This window comes from Eptesicus fuscus, chromosome 5 (genome assembly GCF_027574615.1).
Source record: "Eptesicus fuscus isolate TK198812 chromosome 5, DD_ASM_mEF_20220401, whole genome shotgun sequence".
NCBI lineage: Eukaryota > Metazoa > Chordata > Mammalia > Chiroptera > Vespertilionidae > Eptesicus > Eptesicus fuscus.
The window spans coordinates 10,649,814-10,670,590 of NC_072477.1; the positions used below are offsets into that span (position 1 = coordinate 10,649,814).

The 20,777-nt window shown below is 44.6% G+C and overlaps 1 protein-coding gene across 1 annotated transcript in view; it reads left to right on the top strand.

The window, feature by feature from the left end:
• Positions 1–18,192, top strand: part of EFCAB11 (EF-hand calcium binding domain 11) — a 129,977-nt gene extending 111,785 nt beyond the window's left edge. Inside the window, exon 6 of the mRNA XM_008148416.3 lies at positions 18,004–18,192. Coding sequence (XP_008146638.2) covers positions 18,004–18,079 — 76 coding nt within the window. The 3' untranslated portion in view covers positions 18,080–18,192. The remainder of the gene's footprint in view (positions 1–18,003) is intronic.
• The last annotated feature ends 2,585 nt before the right edge of the window (positions 18,193–20,777 follow it).

Genomic DNA, 20,777 nt, shown 5'->3' on the forward strand with positions numbered 1-20,777 from the left:
CTTAATTAACAGATTATACTCCCTCTGGCAACATCTACCCCCTCCCCTCACCATGTTCTTGCCACTGATTGAATGGTAATTTATTTTTTTCAAATCTTTGCTAGTCTAAAAGTTTAATATAGTGTCTCATTTTTTGTTTTATTTCACTGATTGCTAGTAATGGAGAACATTTTTATAGGTTTATTAGCTCTTTAATTCCCTCTTCTGTGAATTATCTATTCATGTCATTTGCCCATTTTTTTCTTTCTGTAGTAAAAATATGTACCTGCTTCGATTTTTATGATAATTATTTTTCCAGTTTATTGTTTGCTTTTTTATTTTTATGATTTTTGATGTGCAGAAATTTTAATATCCTCAAATCTGTGATCATTTCCTTCACAATTTCTGCCATTGCATTTTTACTAAGAAACCTTTCCTCGTCTAGAAACCAAGTTAACACTTTGCACTTGCTTGCTTTTTTCTTGATTCCTTTATTCTACTCGGGATTTAATTTTTAAATACCCCAGATTTTACAAAGCGCAGCAATAGAATAAAAAACTGGAGTTTCTTTTCATACAAACTTATTTGGATTTTTTTATATTTCAAATTATTGATACATTCAAAGAGTAATTTTAATCTCGATGCTAACCGTGTCGAGTCACACTCGACATCCGAGTGCAAAAGGTTAATGTTCACTTCCATTTTCTTGGTTGGTTTGAATCTGTGGTTTGGTTTTTAAAACTATCTAGCCCTTTAATATATTTGGAATTTATTTTGGTATATAGCATGAGGTGGTAATTTAAACATTTTTGTTCCAAATAGCTAGTTTTTCCATTATCATTTGTTAAATAACCCCTTAAACAAAAATGAATAATAATTCATTATCGTATTCGGTATTGAGTTCTTTTACATACTAGGAGACCTCTCCCGGCTGACTGGTCTAGTCCCTGCTGTCCTTATTCTTACATCAAGGATGCACCTCCCCCCCCACCCCCAACCCGGTGTTTCTTGTTTTCAAATTATTCTCGGCAGTTCTTGCTTGTTTATTTTCCGGATGAATAGTGGAATCATTTTTGTGGAGTTCCAAAAACCTCCCTTTGGGGTTTTGATGAAAATTGCATTCAACCTATAAATTAATTGGGAAGGACTTGGCTTCGTTACAACGTTCAGTCTTCCCAGCCAGGAATACACATATGGCTGTCCCTCCGCATTCTCAAACATCCTTTTGTACGTCTCGGTGGAGTTTTGTAGTTTTCTTTACATAAATTTGACAGATTTCTTATTAAGGTATTCCCAGATTATTTTATATTTGGGGTACTGTTTTTTTTTTAATATATTTTATTGATTTTTTTACAGAGAGGAAGGGAGAGGGATAGAGAGTTAGAAACATCAATGAGAGAGAAATATCGATCAGCTGCCTCCTGCACACCCCCTACTGGGGATGTGCCCGAAACCAAGGTATATGCCCTTGACCGGAATCGAACCTGGGACCCTTCAGTCTGCAGGCCGATGCTTTATCCACTGAGCCAAACCGGTTAGGGCTTGGGGTACTATTTTTAATGGAATCTCCCCCCTTTAGTTTAAACCCACTATTTTTAAAAAAATTATTTATTTATTATTTTTAAAACTTATTTTTAATTATAGTGGACACACAGTATATTAATTTCAGATATACAGCATAATGATTCAACATTTATATACCTTACAAAGTGATCACCACAATAAGTCGAGTAACCATCTGTCACCATACTTAGTTGTTGTGATATTATTGACTATATCCCCTATGCTGTACTTTATATCCCGTGAACTTATGTTATAACTGGAAGTTTGTACTTCTTAATCCCCTTCCTTTTCCACCCTGAACCCCCCCCCCCCCCCCCCACTCCCTGTCCTCTGGCAACCATCAGTTTGTTCTCTATGACTTTGTTTCTATTTTTAATTTCACTTTTTCCCAAATGATTGCCAAGAACTGACAGGAATCTAAGTGAAAATCGAATTTGTTTCTTTCCAAGCTTATAAACTCAGAGATTTAGAACTGGAACCAACCTGAAATATGTTGTCTTTTTCTATGAAAGTCAAATAATTTATATACCTATCCTGTAACTTGTTAAGAGAGTAGCTAAATAGATGAGTACTCCCACGTGCCCATATTCGTTGTCTCAAGGACATGTGCAGCTTCAACATCCCAAGCCTCAGGGCCCTTTGGATTTCAACCAGAATCCTTAAGTGGCTTACAGGGTCCCGAGACCGTTCACTGCGTTCCCTCTCCCCCCTCACTGCGCTCCATGCTCCACCTCACTCTGTACTGAGGCCACGTTGCCTTCTTCCAGCTCCTTGACTGTACTTGGCTCTCTCAGGCCATGAGCCCTTTGCACATGCAGTCCCCTCTGCCTGGAAAGCTCTTCCCCGACCTTCACCTCCCAATGATCTCCCTGCTCCTTCTTCGGTTCTTAGCCTGCAGGGATTTTCCTCCTGACCTTTTCCCTTTATGCCACCCTGTCACAGCACCTTCTGTCCCTCCTTCAGACTGGTCATTCTACTTTGTGTAGAGGATTATCTCATTCTCCGCCTGGCTGCACTAAAGTTGCAAGGGACCCTGTTTCTTTTCTGCTCACCCCTGCAACCTCAGAACCCAGTGCAGCTAGCTGGCCCATCCTGGGCTCCAGGTTTGTCTGATGAATGAATACGTGAACTCAAGAACCTATTTTTAAGAAGAAAAAGCATTGCCCTTGCTAGTTCGGCTCAGTAGATAGAGCATAGGCCTGCAGACTGAAGGGTCCTGGGTTTGATTCCAGGTCAAGGGCACATGCCTAGGTTGTGGGCTTGATCCCCAGTAGGTGGTGTGCAGGAGGCAGCCAATCAATGATTCTCTCTCATCATTGATGTTTCTCTCTCTCTCTGAAATCAATATATATATATATATATATATATATATATATATATATACACATACACATATATAAAAGAAAAAGCATTAATGTATTCATTGACACATTTATAAAGCAAATAGACTGAGGTATTTTAAAAGTCCAACAACTAAGGAAACTATTGTAAATCCACTTGATAAAATTATATAGTGCCATTGAAGAATGAAAATGATGGCTCTGGCCACGTGGCTCAGTTGTTTGGAGTGTCATCCTGTACACCAAAAGGTTTCGGTTCAGTTCCCAGTCAGGGCACATACCTAAGTTGTGGGTTTAATCTCCAGAAGAGGTGCATATGGGAGGCAACTGATTGATGTTTCTCGTTCTCTCTCTCTCTCTCTTTTCCCCCCCCCCCTTTCCTTCCTCTCTCTCAAAAAAAATCAATAAAAACATATCCTTGGCTGAGGATAAAATGAAAATGATAAAGACTAATGTGGGGGGTATGTTTATATTATGTTTAGAATATCAGGATATAAAATATATTTATGTTAATAAGAAGGAATGGTGCCAAAATGATCATAGCAATTGGTTTAAGATAATGGAATGGGTCCTATCCGGTTTGGCTCAGTGGATAGAGAGTCAGCCTGCGGACTGAAGGGACCCAGGTTCAAGGGCACATGCCCGGGTTGGGGGCTCGTTCCCCAGTAGGGGGTGTGCAGGAGGCAGCTGATCAATGATTCTCATCATTGATGTTTCTATCTCTCTCTCCCTCTCCCTTCCTCTCTGAAGTCAATAAAAACATATTAAAAAAAAAAAAAAGCTCATGGGATGGTAAGTGATGTTTCTTTTCTCTCATACCCACACTTTTCCCATATATTCAGCACATGTTTCTTGAATGCCAGCATGTGGCGGGCACTGTGTCAAGTGCAAAGAAAGGCACGGTGCACAAGGTGTGTGTGGTCTCTGCCTGCTGCAGGTTTACAGTTGAGGCGGGAGGACACTGATGATCATCATCAGACAGACGGTGCCGTGTTCATGGACTGCAGCTGTATTTGAGAAAACATGGTTCCTTTACCACAGTGGATATCACAAGCTAAAGAAAATACTTTTGGGGATTGGATCCATCATTATTATTGCATTAAAATTTTAATTGTGGGGGAAGTTATAGGAGTAATAGACCCATTTTCTTTAGTTTTTAGGCTTTGTAGGAGATTTCCTAAGTCATATCTTCAATCCTTAATCACTGCTTTCCAAGACGTAGACTGTACACGCTGGGAGCAAACGCCTGGGGTCGGGAGGAACTTTTCCTGGTTGCCTTCATTCAACTCCATTAAAAAGATTTTAGTAGCTGGAAAATCAGTACCTTCCTCATATGTACTAGCCAAGGTGGTTAAAGCTCAATAAAAGGAGAAGCGAGTCATTTCGGCACCTTTTAAAAAAAAGAAAGATTTGTGGAGGTGATGGTTAGGACACCATGGGTGCCTGCCCACCCACCTCAGACTCATTCCCAAGCATGCGTTGGGTCCGCAGCACCCGCTTCGGGGAAACTGAAAAAGCCGAGTTCTCCCAACATCAATTCTCTTGGCTTCATCTCCTCCTACTGATGCCCTCATGGCTGTGCCTCTGTGCTTGGGCATAATGTAAATACTTAACTTGTTTAATAAATATCCTGAAATAGCCTCTTGCAGTTGTTACTAGAGGGCCACGAACCTTTTAACTCACTTAGCCAGCACAGATCAACACTTAATGTCTTTAATGATGATCCAGGTCTTTTTTAGTGGCTGAGGCGCAGGGTAATCAATGATGTGGCCCTGCCTGCAGGCACGAGGGACTAGATAATCGGCAGAAAATGTCACGCTGGATGGGGCCAGTCATTTGAATCCCTGAAATTGGTATTAGTGTGGCCATTTCCGGGAGAGTTTCTCCCCAAGGCTAGGAAGAGCCCCCTCATTACTGAAACCCCTCATGGCCAGTTTTTGTTTTCAGCCTGAAACCTCTGAAGATTCTTCTCCCCACCCCGCAACCACCCACTAAGGCAAATGCCATGCCAACTGATGGCACAGTGGGGCCCCCGCTTTAAGAATAATTCTCTCCCGGCCGGTGTGGCTCGATGGTTAAGCATCAACCCATGTACCAAAAGGTCCCCGGTTGGATTCCTGGTCAGGGCACATGCCCAGATTGTGGGCTTGATCCCCAGCAGGGGGCATGCAGGAGGCAGCCCATCAATGTTTCTCGATTTCCCTCTCCCTTCCTGTCTCTCTAATCAATAAAAACTTCTTTTTTTGTTTTTTAAGAATAATTCTCAATGCTGGGCAGCAAGAGAGAGGCCTGTCAGGGTTGGGGCAAGGGGGTGTCATATGCAGTTTGTCAGACCTCATTTAGGGGGGGTTACATCCCCTTTCTTCCCCACCCCTATGATCAACCCTGAGAATTATTATTTCAAGGACAGAAAGCAAATCCCGTTTCAGGGTTTCGGTCCTAAAATATCCACTCTGAACTTGTACTTAGAGCCCCTTGGCCTTAGCCTAGGATTTGAATTATTTTGATTATTTGATTATTTTGGCCGCGTTGACATTCTCTGTGCGTTTCATAATTTTCTAAACACTTATCATGTGCCCTCTGAACTTTCATTTCTTTCTACTGAAATTCTCGTATTTAAAGGCCCCGTAGTCATCCCATCTGGTGTGACTTTGCGATTATAGGTGGGCTTTTATTAATAGAGTCCTTCTGATCATCTGAGGGAACTGTTTCATTATGAAATATTCATTTCTTTATGTTGTTTATCATTGTCCACAGACCTGAGGTTTTAAATGCTGGGAGCGTGTTGTAGATGAAAACATAAATAATTTATAATAATTATGCTGAACTAAGGCCAGAGTTTCTATTGGCTCACTGATGCACATCAATGAGAAATGGGCTGGGATATAAAATTCTTATTTTCCCGAGTGTTTCATTTAAAACTAAAGTGTAAACAAAGAAGAATTCGTAATTTTTGTAAATTTCTGCATCCTCATTAAATGAAGAACGTGACCTGATAGAATTTTCCCATCTGGAGGAAATCCCTGGGATCACCCGTGAGGCTGTTACACAGTATACAAGTATCTTTCAGGGTTTGGCCATGGCACAGCCCCTGGGCGACTGTCAGGTCCTGCACACTCCTTTGAAATGGGAGTGCTCTTAATTAGATGGAGCAATGGATATTCTTTGTTTCTATTTTCTTTTTTTAAAATATGCTTTTATTGTTAGAGAGAGAGGAAGAGAGAGAGAGAAATATCGATCAGCTGCCTCCTGAACACCCCCTACTGGGGATCGAGGCTGAAACCTGGACATGTGCCCTGACCGGGAATAGAACTGGTGACCTCTTGGTGCATGGGAGGATGCTCAATCCACTGAGCCACGCTGGCTGTTACTATCCTATCTAATAAAGATGGAATATGCAAATTGACTGTAACTCCATGACAAAGATGGTGGCACCCACAGCCAATAAGGAGGGAATATGCAAATTGACGCGACAAGGCAAGAGACGGAAGGCGGCTCCAGGCCAGAGCGAAGGTGGTGCCGGCAGCCAGGGGAAGGAAGGCCTATTGCACAAATCTTCATGCATCGGGCCTCTAGTGTTCTTATATATGATCACTAGAGGCCCAGTGCACGAAATTCGTGCATGGGGTGGGGGTAGGGGGTGTCCCTCAGGCCAGCCTGCACCCTCTCCAATCTGGGACCCCTCGAGGGATGTCCGATTGCCCATTCAGGATCGGGCCTAAACGGGCAATTGGACATTCCTCTCACAATCCAGGACTGCTGGCTCCCAACTACTTGCCTGCCTGCCTTCCTGATTGCCCCTAACCACTTCTGCCTGCCAGCCTGATCACCCCCTAACCACTCCCCTGTCAGCCTGATTGATGCCTAACTGCTCCCCTGCCAGCGTGTTTGCCCATAACTGCCCTCCCATTTAGGCCTGGTCACCCCTAACTGCCCTCCCCTGCAGGCCTGGTCCCCCCCAACTGCTCTCCCCTGCAGGCCTGGGTCCCACCCAACTGCTCTCCCCTGCAGGCCTGGGTCCCACCCAACTGCCCTTCCCTGCAGGCCCGGTCACCCCCAACTTCCCTCCTCTGCTGGCCTGGTCACCCCTAACTGCCCTCTCCTGCAGGCTTGATTGCCCCCAACTGCCCTCCCTTGCAGGCCTTGTCCCTCCCAACTGCCCTCCCCTGCTGACCATCTTGTGCCGGCCATCTTGTGTCCACATGGGAGCAGGATCTTTGACCACATGGGAGCAGCCATCTTGTGTGTTGGAGTGATGGTCAATCTGCATATTACTCTTTTATTAGATAGGCTAGAGGCCTGGTGCATGGGTGAGGGCCTGCTGGTTTGCCCTGAAGGGTATCCCGGATCAGGGTGGGGGTTCCCTTGGGGTGTGGCGTGGCCTGGGTGAAGGGCCTGTGGTGGTTTGCAGGCCGGCCACGCCCCCTGGCGACCCAAGCAGAGGCCCTGGTATCTGGGATTTATGTATCTTCTACAATTGAAACTTTGTAGCCTGGAGCGGAGCCAAGCCTCCTGCTCGCTCCGTGGCCGGCAGCCATTTCTGTTTGGATTTGTTTACCTTCTATAATTGAAACTTTGTAGCCTTAAGCAGAGGCCTGGGCAGGCCAGGGCTGCAGAAGCTTTGCTTCCTCCATTGCCGGGGGCAACCCTTGCCTCCTGCTCTTTCCAGCTCCGTAGCTGCCGCCATTTCTATTTGGATTTACCTTCTATAATAGAAACTTTGTAGCCTTGAGTGGAGGCTTAGGCCTGGTAAGGGCAGGCAGAAAGCTTGGCTTCCTTTGTTACCAGGGAAACCCAAGCCTCCCTCCTGCTCTCTGTGGCTGTAGCCATCTTGGTTGGGTTTATTTGCATATTTGCTCATGATTGGCTGGTGGGCGTGGCTTGTGGGTGTAGCGGAGTTAGGGTCAATTTGCATATTACTCTTTTATTAGGTAGGATTCCATTGCTAGTTGAGTCTAATTGCAAGGGAGGCTTAGCTATGGGGCTTAGCTAAACTCTCGGGAAGGGAAGGAAGTCAGTTTGTTGAACACATAGCAGGCTTTGCCATGAAATCAAACTCCACCCATCCCCAAAACGGATATCCAACAACACCAGCTCCTTTTCCTACCAACCTGCTTCATCCCCACCAATTGGAAATGCTGCCTTTAACCTTTGCTGGGTTCCTGTGTGTTTACATGCTCTGGGTGCTGTTCCCACACACTGATTCCTGGGTCCTAAATCACACTGTTTTAATCGACCAGGCATTGTATTTTGTTTTTGTTTTGATATTACTGTTTTTTGAAAAATCTTCTGACATTGTGGTGTGTTTTTTTTTTTTTTTCAGGTAAACTTTAAGGGTTCAATTTACCAAATTTCCTTTATAAAGGAAAAAATAAGCAAACAAAAATCCTACAACTCCTGTGTCGTATTAAAAACATATTCCACTTGGAAAATATTATCCTATTAGAGAAAATAAGCACTGTCGGACAATTGGTGTCTTCTGACTCCGAGGAAATGTGCTTTTAAAATAGCAGGCTTCCCATCAAACGGCGGCTAACAATGCCATTAGCGGGGCCTGGATAAATGGCTTGATGTTTGTAGTTCCTATGTCCACTTCAGCTCTATTGGTTGCATTAGCAGAATGAAGCTCATTAAGCCTTATTCTCTTAGTCCATCTCCCCAAGCCTCTGAACCCACGACTACCCAGTTCTCTTGTCTGGAAGGAGGTCATCTTTCCTACATTACCCTTGAACGCTCGGCTCATTCCTACACCCGCAGCCAGAGATGGGAACTTGTTGCTCTCAGAGAGGCCGCGTCTGTGCTCGCAGCCTGTGCTCAGAGCCGTTACGCCATCTGTTAAAGTGGTCAGAGTCCCTTTCATTGCCTCCTTTGTGGAAGGGCTTGTACTGTGAAAGTGTGTGTTACTGAAAACAGCATTTTCCTCATCATTATGCTTTCTCTCTGGCCGGATCATAACCTGCCAGAAATCTATTGAGCTTGGAGTGAAAAGCTTTTCAGAATAGCTGTTCTTAAAGAGATTAAATGATTGCCATCTCTGTCCCATTTCTTTTATCTCATAATCAAGTTCAAGATGGTACTAGATGTCTCCGCTGAAGTGATTATGTATTTGAACCAGAAGTGGCTTTATCTCCATTCATAGTTTACACCGTGGAAGGTAGGATGGGTTTTTCCTCCCCCCGCATTTACATTTATATATGTGTATGGCTCTTTACAACTGCCCACAGGTTGAAAGACTCTAACTCCTTTTTAAAGGCTACCAATGGCTCGCAGGAGTTGGAGTGCTTTTTAAAATTTTCTGTGTACACAGTCGCCCGTTGTCTAATAACACCCAGCCTACAGCCATGGAAACGTAGAGCTGTATCGACGCTTAGTATTCATAGCCCTCTCATTCAGCTTGACAAGTGAGGAGCTGGAGACGCACAGCAGCTAAGCGACTTGCCCAGGGTCACACGGCTCGCCAGCAGCCTCGCTGAGAGGACAGCGCACGCCCCGGCCGTTTCTGGTGGGCCCACCGCCTCCCTGCCATATTCAGAGTATTCGTATTTTTCAGATTTGGCGTGGGGGGGGTGGGGGGAGAATGGGAGCTCTCGGCACCCCAAAGCACAGGAACCAGGCTTTTTATGACTCGTTCAAAGATGTCTACTTCGGCTTTTTGTTCTTGATCTCTAGAGCTGCCTGATCGGTGCTATTTTCTGACATCCCGCTTTCTCTTCCAGAGAGGCAAGCTGAGGAAAGAGATCATGTCACTATTTATTAGCAGCTCTGCTAAAACACTTGATGGAGGAGGACTCGGGAACCCTTTGCCGGAAATGAGCCTCTGGGCTCCCTGTTGATTGCATTTACCCACATGCCCACAAGTCGTCTGTAGTCAGATGCAGGGAGATAACATTCTTTCCTGCTCTTAAAATATTTCTAGCTGTAAATAAGACTCCTCATTTTTAAAACCTAGGAAATAGGAAAAAGTGAGTCATTATTATGGATAATCACTTTTGCCAGCTGTGACTGCATTTTACATCCATTTATTTTTTTTCCTTTTTCTTTCCTTTTTTTTTTTTTTTTTTGACTAGAGAATCTGTCTTGTCACTCTTTAGGGAAAAAGCCATATTGGTCCTATCAATAGCCTCTTTTAGCACATAATCACAGTTAAGGCACTGTGAACAGAGATTTTTCTTAGAGACAGGAAAAAAATGACTTTAGAATGCAGAACTATGGAGAATAATCCAGAATCACCTAAAGAGAAAACGGACTTATTTCAGAGTTCTTTCCAAAATGGAATAATCATTTCAACAATATGATGGGTATCGAGTGTCTGCTCTATGTCTACCACGTTCCAAATGTTGCAAGGCTAAGTGGTTTCAGGTGGGACACCTGGTATCGGGACACTTGTTTGCAAGTGGCAGGAAATCCATTTCAAACAGCCGTAGCCACCCTGGGAACTCCAGCGTCAGGCACAGTTTGATTAGGCTCTAGCTCACTCTGCAATTCTTCCGACTCTTCCCCTCACTGTGGACAATTCCATTCTCGGGCTGATAATCGACACGTAAAGACATGTGCGTGAATGTTTGGGTCAGTGCACCATTGCATCAAAGAACTTGTGGAGGTTGCATCCTTACGGTAGGCAAAGGGCTGTTGTAATACCAAACCTCCCTTTTGCATCCCAGCTGTCCAGTGGAAGAGCTGCTTTCTCAACTCAAACAAAATTCCTGGGCTCCCTTATGGTTGGACCAACGCTTTACCAATTAGTGGTGCCAGGGGGGGGGGATGCCATGTACTAATTGGCTTAAGCCAATCTATTAATCCTTGAACCATCACTATGCTAAGGAGTATGGGATTATAATGACTGGCATAGGCCAGTCAAATCCCACTTCTGGAGCTTGGGGTGGGGATCCCGCCACACCAGTCACACAGCTGCTGCCTGGCACAGAGAACAGATCATTTCAAATAGATCCCCTTCACCTGAGTGAGAATCTGAGCATGTGACATGCTATGGCTGATGGCAGTTTAAAATGCCCCATGAGCCCTGGCCGGTGTGGCTCAGTTGGCTGAGTGTCGTCCGGTACACTGAGAGGTCGCTGGTTCAATTCCTGGGCAGGGCATATGCCTGGATTGCGGGCTTGGTCCCCGGTGTGGGGGCTGGGCAGGAGATGGTCGATCGATGTTTCTCTCTCATCAATGCCCCTCTCTCCCTCTCCCTTCCTCTCTCTCTAAAATTAATAAAAATATTTTTAAAAAATAAAAACAAAATGCCCCACGAGAACGTCACCTCTCAGATAAGCTCTCTGCTGTGTCTCAGCCTGGGTTCCTCCTGAAAGCAGAGTGGTAGATGAGGGCTTGCCTGCAGGTTGTTTGGGAGATAAGCTCTGTGAACAACAGTGGAACAGAGAATGATGGGAAGCCAACTCAAGGGTCTGGGTCCCAGTTTGGTACCTCTGTGAGCGACTGGAGCTGAATCTCACCAGAACCGAGAGCCGAGAGAAGGACCGCCGAGGCGTCTGCCCGTCTGCCCGAGGGACAGAAGCACAGAGCATTTACCCATTGGCGCCTGTTCCCTCCTTGGTCAAGCGCTGCCTATGGGACCAAGTCCTTCTTTTTTCATTCTTCTAGAGAGCTCTCTGATCTGTGTGAGGGCCACCCCAGGTGTCAGAGCAGCCCCGGCCCACCAGCAAGGGGCCCTTGGTGCAGGGGGGCAGCTGGGAGAGGGACTCGGGCAGTGTGACAGGTGGGGCACCAAGGAAGTCGGACACACTCCGAACTTAGGGGCCCAGACAAGACGGAAACCACCTACACGTCTCCTTGTCTTTCCTGCGTGTCTCAGTGGCTTTTCCTAACACGTGCCTTTAGAAAGGTAAAATTAATGAACTGAATTGAGTAGAGCCTGCAGAACTCTCATCGACAAAGAGGCAAGGATGCCGGTGGGAGGCACCAGCGGGTTCCTGGAGAGCAGGCTGCTCTCTGGAGAAGCAGTCATCATCATCCTGGCATCTGCAATTGGCGGGTCCTCTCAGGCCCAGCAGGGGCTCCCTGCGTAGAGGGTGATTTCTACTCTCCCTCTCCAGTCAGCGTGACAGCTCTGTCCCCATGTAATGGCAGTTTTGACTTGAGTTTAAATTATTCCGAAAAGAATCAAAGAGAAGGAGAGTCTCTCTCCCTTTGCCGTTCCCCAGAAATTCCACTAAGGAAACTTTGCTCATGGAAATCTTTGCCTCCACATTACATTTCTCATGGATGTTTCAGGTGAATCCATAAGGCATCAGCTTTCACAGCCCTGCGTGGCTGTCACAGGGACTCAGAACTTGCTGCCTGTCGGTGGCTTACGCTGGGAGCACAGGTCCATGCACCCATCACTGGCTCTGGTACCGCCACCAGGAGCTGGCCTCTGAAGCGGGGAAGGGGGGCGGGGGGGGGGGGGAAGGTCTTCTCTGCACTCAATTTGGAACCTAGTGTTGGTGAGGCAGTTCTCTGCATAATCCATCCAAGAAACACATATGCCTCAGCTGCCCCCAAAATCACTTGTCAAAAAAAAAAAAAATCTTTAAAGCAATTATAGTAAGTGCAGATGTAGCTGGAATGTTCCAAAGAATTGCCTCCAATTTTGGTTCCTCTAGCTCAGTGGCTTTCTTTTTTGTTTTTGTTTTTTTTAATTTATTGATTTGAGAGGGGGGGGGGGGGAGAGAGAAACATTGATTTGTTGTTCCACTTATTTATGCATTCATTGGTTGATTCTTGTATGTGCCCTGAGCAGGGATCCAACCCACAACCTTGACATATGGGGAAGGCACTCTAACCAACTGAGCTACCCGGGATGATTTTGTCCCCCAGGGGACACTTGGCAATATCTAGAGACAATTCTGACAGTCACAACTGGAGAGGAGAGGGCTAGTGGGTAGAAACCAGGGACGCGGCTAAACATCCTCCGTGCACAGGACAGCCCTCCAACGAGGAGTTATCCAGCCCAAAACATCAGCTGAGGTTGCAAAACCCTCATCTGGCTACTGGGGATCTATCCTTGAGAAATAAGGTCACTTGTTTAGAAATTCAGACTAAAGAGAAAGAAAATATTCCTTCAGTTGAAAAATAGATCAATGTTAAAGAATATTTTAAGGCAGATTACTCATAAGACAAAGTTTCTGGTGAGCATATAACTTTCAACTTTTACCCAAATAAATATATATGTGTATGACATCGCAATTGTAATATATGTGCTAGTTTGTATTCTTGTTTCCACTGAAAAATGTCACTTTTATAGTCTTTATATCATTATAATAGAAAGTATGTTATTGTTTCAATGTAATGAAATTCAACCATTTCCTCTTTCCTTTTTTTTTTTTTTTTTAAGTAACTTGGCCAAAAACAGCTTATTCCAGTGTGAAATCTGACTTTGGAGAGCTGGCCATGGAGGACTCTCTCAACTTATTTTACAGCAAAAAATATTTTCAAAGAAATAACTACTTTCAGAACATTACAAGAAATGTTATGATGTAAATATTTTTGTACAAAAGAAAACATTTACTACTTGTGAGAAACAGTCACTATTTACATATTTTTTAAATTAAAAAAGCAACAACTTATGTTTCTCTTCAGAGTGTATTAGAGCAACATTACGCCTTCACTTAAAGATTCTCACTGTGAAACCCTGGCTCTTTCAGGAGGGGCCACTCAGCTCCTGGTCACCGGGGCCCATCTGGTCTGGGCTGTTGAAGTTCTCACAGCGTCACAGAAAGGGACAGAACAAAATCTTGGCTAACAAATCAGGATGTGAAAGAGGCAAATGCGAAGGCTTATGCTGATGAAAATAATTATAACCACTTCTGTGATGAGTCAGAAAATGTATTTTAACAGATATGAAAACTGTCAGAACTCAGCTGAATAGACCGAGTCTACTCCTGCCTGAAATTCCATGAATCCCAGGGTCATCCGAGGTCTTCCTATGCCTCCAAGGCTTGATAGAATTGCCAGGAACCCCCATTCCACACCCTGTGGGATTTTAAAGCACCTCCAAGATTTATTTATTTATTTATTTTTTATTTATTTATTTATTTATTTATTTTGCAAAGTTCTGGACAGCTTTTGGCTCTGAATTCTTATCTCTCTTAATTCATTCAATGGATAGATCATCTTACCGTTCCCCACTTGCTTCTCTTGCACTCTTCTGCGCCCACTCAGACCAAACTCATCATCTAACTCAAATAGATACCCCCAACACACCATCCCCCTTTAGAGTGTCTGCCTGTTGCACCCCTTGGCAAAGATGGGGAGAGGTGAAGTCATACAAACAACTGCAGGTAACTCAAGGACTTCTGATCACTGCACCACTGGGGATTTTTTCATGGTCCAGTTCTACTTGTACAGTATCCTAGCCTCCCCCTACATTTCTCTTGGTAGCCCCCTCTTCCTGCACCCTCTTATTTTGCTTGTCATCCCCTTCCACCCAGATGGTCCTAGGAGATCTGTACCGATTACAGAGCAGTTCAGCTCTCTTGAATGACTACTTCCAAAATCAATTCTGGATCTTCCTTTTGCATCTCAAAAAACAAGCAAACCAGCCTTGGCTGGTTTGGCTTAGTGGGTAGAGCATCAGCCTGTGGACTGAAGGGTCCTGGGTTTGATTCCAGTCAAGGGTACATGCCCGGATTGTGGGCTTGGTCCCCAGTAGGGGGCATGCAGGAGGCATTCTCTCTCATCATTGATGTTTCTCCCTCTCCCTCTCCCTCTCCCTCTCCCTCTCCCTCTTCCTCTCTGAAACCAATAAAAATATATTTTAAACAAACAAACAAACAAAAAAAAAAACCCAAGCAAACCAGAAAGTCTTTCATTTAATTGGATCTACATTTCTAAAAGCAGTTATTATCGATAACCATTTATATTTCTCTCACACATCTATATAAGCTTTGTTAACTCCTTTGAAAAGCCAGTTCTGAAATATAAGCTTGTTTATATGTCTACAATTGACACTTGAACTGCAGGAGTCCACTTATACATGGATTATTTTCAATAAATACTTCAAATGTAATTTCTCTTTCTTAGGATTTTCATAATACCATTTTCTCTTCTCTCGCTTACTTTATTCTAAGGGTACCGTGTATAGTACATAGAACATACAGAATCTGTGTTAACTGTTTATGTTCCGGTCAGTAGGAGGCTGTTAGTAGTTAAGTTTGGGGGGAGTCAGGTTACATGCAAAATTTTTGACTGTCTGTGGGGGAGTCAGCCCCTAACACCAGCATTGTTCAAGGGCCACCTTACCTATATCCACATGTCTGGTGAGAGCGCAGCCAGGTGCCTGGACTGAAGTGCTCAGATTTCACCTGCAGGCAGGATTCTCCCTGTTCTGCCTTGGCGTCCAATTTCCTGCTCTTTATCTCCAAACCGTCCAGCCTGCCTCTCAGTGGGGTCCCTTCCGTCCGGTGCTGTCCTCTGCAGCCTCATTCCCCAGAGCTCACCCCGGCCTTGGTCTCTCTTGTGCCTCGTCTGGGTTTGTATAATGGGGTTGGGCATAGACCATAACTGCCATTGCTTTTAGGACCCTAGGGGGCCTCGTCGGTGTGTATTATCTCTCTGGCCAGTCAAGACAGTGGTGATATACTCTTTCCTTAACCCCCCAGTACCTCCTGGAGGGTAGTTAGGTATTCCATCACGTTGTCCACTGTTTGCTCCAATTCATTCGTCCCACAAGTCCATTCATTGCCTGCTTTGCACTAAAAGGTGGGGACTGGGAGGGGGGTGTGTGAATGAGGGAAAGTTCTGGCCATGGTAGAGTTTCCTTCTGGTCGGGGTGAGGGGTGGTAGCTGGTTTCCTGCTGAATACACACTCTCATTTCATAACCTGAATACACTCCTTTTAGGGCTGAATGCTGCAAACGGAAGCAATAAAATTTTTCTACCCAGCACCATTATCTCCACCTCCTCCCCACGCCACCGAGTCCACCCGCCGGCCACATCTGTTCTTCCTTTGCACCGTGCTTGAGTGTGGGTGCCGTGAAACCTTCCTTCGTTGCAATAATTCCGTCTGCGATGCACAACAGTATATTTTAGCTTTTAAAATGATAGCTCTCAAATGCGAATTTCCTCTTCACACTCCCCGAAGCAACCAGATCTGCTCATATAAATGTGCGATGAGGAAGAAAAGTTGGAAGGCAGGAAAGTATTTTACCATGTCTCCTTCTAAATATAAACATAATGTTCCTCCATTCATTACATAAATAAAATGCCACTCCACACCTTATGAATAAACCTTTCCATTTTAGCACCTCTCGGCTATGCTGTGCCCATTTTAGGATGGGACGTTTTGGCAAGGACAGCAAAAAAATAAAAAGAAGTGAATGCTATTTCAGTGAAGGCCATTTGCTGAGAAAATCAGGCAAAGGGATTCCCTTTTTCTACAAGCATGCAGTGTCTCCATAAGTGAATAAACACACCAAAAAATATTATCAGAAGCCATTTATTCTGAACATTACTTTTCTCCGTTATCCACTTAACTCACCCTCTGAGATGTAGAATTCAACCATACCAGTTCAGAGCGGAAAGAAAAAAAGGCCATTTATCTAATCCAATTCCTGGAGGAAAAAATACTTAGGCAATATTAAGAATCTTCAATTATCTAATTTAATACAAGCGATGGTTTCTGTTCTGTAGTCAGTAACATGTGATACTGATTACTTCTAATCCCTTAGAAGAGATCTGACATTCTGCTTTTGGTCCTGTATAGCATGAAATTGTCATGTATATTTTACCAAAAGAAGTAACAAGAATAATGGCCTCCACAGTCTGCAATCATTTTATACTAACACACTGCAACATGGTTTTGCCCTGGGGCAGAGAAGTGGGGGTTTTCTCTACTTCAAAAGAATGAAAAATTATCATCGCTCCATCCAGGACCATTAAAGACTTCAGAGACTTTGGCATGAAATATTCAGAAAGTTTATTTTAGAATTCAATATTTTAAAAGCCTGCTTTAAAACGGTTCCACTGATTAGTGGCTCTGTTACTTGGGCCAGTCTTGGTTTTAAAAAGCTCTGTGTCATGGTGGAAACCATTTGTTGTTTCAACGGAATATAATTTCCATAAGTCATGTAAAGCTTTGTTTTAGAATGCCCCCCAAAGAGGAATTGTGACCACGACTCATCAGTTATCCTTTCAAACACTCTGTTTAAATAAACATTACTTTTCCTGGTAAGGGTTGAATGTGTGGCATAGGCAGCAATCATGTCCTTCTGCCATGTGGTAACCTACCCACGTGGGTGCCATTCCCCTGCTCCCTGTTTGGGTGGCAATCCTGTCTCAAGGGAGCATAGGCCAACCCCACTGAGGCCACCCACCCCATCAGACTGCCAGCCAGAGGCTCACATCCTCACTGCTCTTTACAGGAGCCAGAAAAGGTGCTGGGGTGTTGGTGAGGATTTAGCAGAGCTTACGAGGCCACGAATGAAGCCAGTGAGAACTTCAGGAGCTAGTGTGAGCCCCATGGAAACTGCGGTACAACCACTTCTCTCCTGAACGTCCTATTCACGTAGGGAGGCAGCATGCAGTAGTGTGTAGAGCCCTGGTTTTGGAAATTAATGACCCTGATTTGATTTCCAAGCCTGCCACTCACCAGCAGTGTGATCTTGTGAAACTATTAACCTCTTTAAGCTCAATGTTTCTATCTGTAAAAGGGACCCCTCCTAGCATCAGTGCACAGACTCAATGAGAGAAGGAACGTAAAGGCAATGTGAGGCACGATGTCAATCATTGTTCCCTTCATTACTGTTCCCCAAATGTTCTGACCTCTTATTGGTTTATTCCTCATTTCTGTTGGGTAATGCATATATGTTTTATCGATATATCACAGAAAGAATTTGCAAAATGACTGGAAGAACCATCAGTCCTGCTTTTCTTACATAACCTGTGGGTTGGCTTCATTCCATGCAGTGTGTAGAATATATTATTTCAGTAGGTTTTCGTAAATACCTTTCTCTTTCCATCCCACTTATCAATGTAAGCGAAAAACTAGGCATTAACCTTAGCCTTCAAGTAAATGAATAGGTGCCTCTCCCATAAACACGCAAAGACCTCTCCTGAGGTGCCCCTGATGCACACGTGGGGCGAAAGAAACCTGTGAGTAACTTCTTGTTTCATTTCCCAGGGAAGTAGACCGAGACTCAGATGGCCATGTCAGCTTTAAAGACTTCGAATATGCCATGAACTACGGACAGAAGTGAAGCCTGACGCTGTGAGCAGCTCTCGGCAACTTCCGGGGAGACCAGTAGACTGTCGTGTATTTAAATGTCAGCATTCACTCTGCATACTTGCGATTAAACTCTTCCTCGCGGTTTTCAGATGCTGATCATTGGAAGCGTCTCCGAATCCTAGAGGTGGTCATTACAGTCATTCCAGGTAGTTTCCTGCATGTGGCTAGCCGCCCTGAGTCAGGCTCTGCCACTGGGGAGGCCCCCACCCCCTCCTCTTCACTCTCAACCCCCCACTGCAAACCTCCACTCCTCTACTAGTCCTTGCCAGGCCACCTGGGCTCCCTGATTCTCATCAGTTCCTAATTTCAGGAGGACAGCCGCTTTCTCCTGCCAATGGGCCAGTTTCCTTCATGCCTTCAGTTTGGTTGAACAAAAATAGCACCTACTTGTACTGTGTGCTCATTAGGTTCGGAGTAATGAGCAAGGAGCTGGGAATGCAAAGCCTTAAGACTTCTCTATGATAATGTATCCAGAGTCAACGGCATCAAAAAATGCCCCCAGGGCACTGGCTGTGCAAGACAGACACAGGTGAGTCTTCTCCAGCTGTACACGGAGGAAGAACAGAGTGGAGTAAAGATATTGGGGAAGGACTTGTTGCAGAACCCTTTATGCTGGGCCAGTTATTACTAAACTGCAACAAAAACTGTGACACTGGCCCTAACCAGTTTGGCTCAGTGGATAGAGCGTCGGCCTGTGGACTGAAGGGTCTCAGGTTCAATTCCGGTCAAGGGCATGTACCTTGGTTGCGGGCACATCCCCAGTGAGGGGTGTGCAGGAGGCAGCTGATCGATGTTTCTCTCTCATCGATGTTCCTAACTCTCTATCCCTCTCCCTTCCTCTCTGTAAAAAAAAAAAAAAAATCAATAAAATATATTTTAAAAAACACACAAAAACCGGTGATACTGGACATTCAGCATTTATTTAAAATAGATACCGGCATCAATATTAATATTTTATCTCTAGATGTTCAGAATTCCTAACATTAACAACATGAGGAAAATATCTAATGTAATTCCAATTATAAAAGTATTAAATATTTAAAGATGGATAAAAATGTAAATTTGTAAAATAGAACCATTAAGTAAGCATCATTCTAACACAAATTATTAGCAGATAAACTTAGTAAAAATAAGGTCTTAAGTGGTGATAAATCAGAGGAGCCTAAAGAAACATAACGAAATGTAATTTGGTATTCTGGATGGGATCCTGGAATAAAAAAGGACATCAGGGAAACACTAATAGAGTATGGACTTTAGTTAATAATATTGTATCAGCAGTGGCTCATTAGTTGTGACTAATATGTCATACTCATATAAAAGGTTAATGATAGGGGAAATTGGCTGAGGTGTTTATGGGAACTCTACCATCTTCAAAAATTTTCTATAAATCTCAAGCTATTCCTGCTAATGGGGCCAGGATGGTATCATGTGTGTTTTAGTTCAGATTGTTCTGGCTGGTGGAAAGCCCTTTCTGACTTTAGGTAGAGTTTTGTTCAGCAAGTATTTTCATCATAAATTGAATCATTGAGTCGTTGATCCTTATCTTCATACATAAGTCATGCTGATTTTCAATTTTTTAAATATCAAAGTTGGAATAATACACCATCAAGTGCCAGTATGTCAGTCATTGCCAGCACACCAAAACCTCCTATTGCAAGCACTAGGGTGGGACCTCATTTCTCCCAGGAAACGTGACAAGAGAAAGGGAGGGGTCACTTTCTCCAGTTGAAATGGGAGGTTAGAGGCCAGGCTGTGAATAGCTATTGGATAACTCCCTTGATGTTAGATTAGCCCAGGCTCCCAGAAACCTACTAGCAGTAGCTTAGACCAGCGGTCGCCAACTGGTGGTCTGTGAGGTCCGAAAGGTTGGCGACTGCTGGCTTAGACATAGAGAGAATGTACTGGAAAGTGGTGGGCCAGTCTGTAGAGTCTAACAGGGCGGACAATGGTACAGCTGGTGTCCAGGATAACTAGGACTAGCACCCCTGACTCCATCTCTGTGCCGTAGTCACCATCGGCCTCCCACCATTCTAAATCGCACCTGACCTGGGATCTGTCCAGTCCCAAGTTCAAAGACCACAGAAACAGGCTCAGTTGGCCCCTGAAACAGTCAACTCTGGTTCCCCAAGAGTAGACATGGCCAATGGGTGCTCACCAAGGTCCACGGAGGGCTGCCTGGTCCTGGGGGAAGTTGATAAGAGCTGGGCAGTTGTTCGGTTTTCTTTCTTAGCAGAAAACAATATGGCTGGCATCTGATCTAGGAAGGAGAGCACCCCTAGGATTTACTGCTGAGGAGGACCCAAGCTTTCAGAGCACAGACCAGAAAGAAAGAGGGGAGGTGAGAAGCTGCTCATGCCACCTTCCCTGCCTTATCACTCCCTCAAGCCCAATCCTTATGCCCATCCTGTAAGCTTCTCCCTCAGCTTCTCCCCCAGGCCCCAGGCCCTGCCCTGTCTGTGCAGCATGACCTGGTGGGTCTGCCCTTAGTTGGATGGCTCAAGGGTGGGCATCTATGCAAGTTGGTCAACTCATTCTCTTCCTTTGGAAGACATTAGGAATGAAAGTGAGACAGCAGGGCTCCTGAGTGGCTGAGGGAGTGGGTATGACTCAGAGCGACGTTTTCCACCACGTGGCCTGGAATCTGAGACAGCTGATCTGTGATGGAGGCA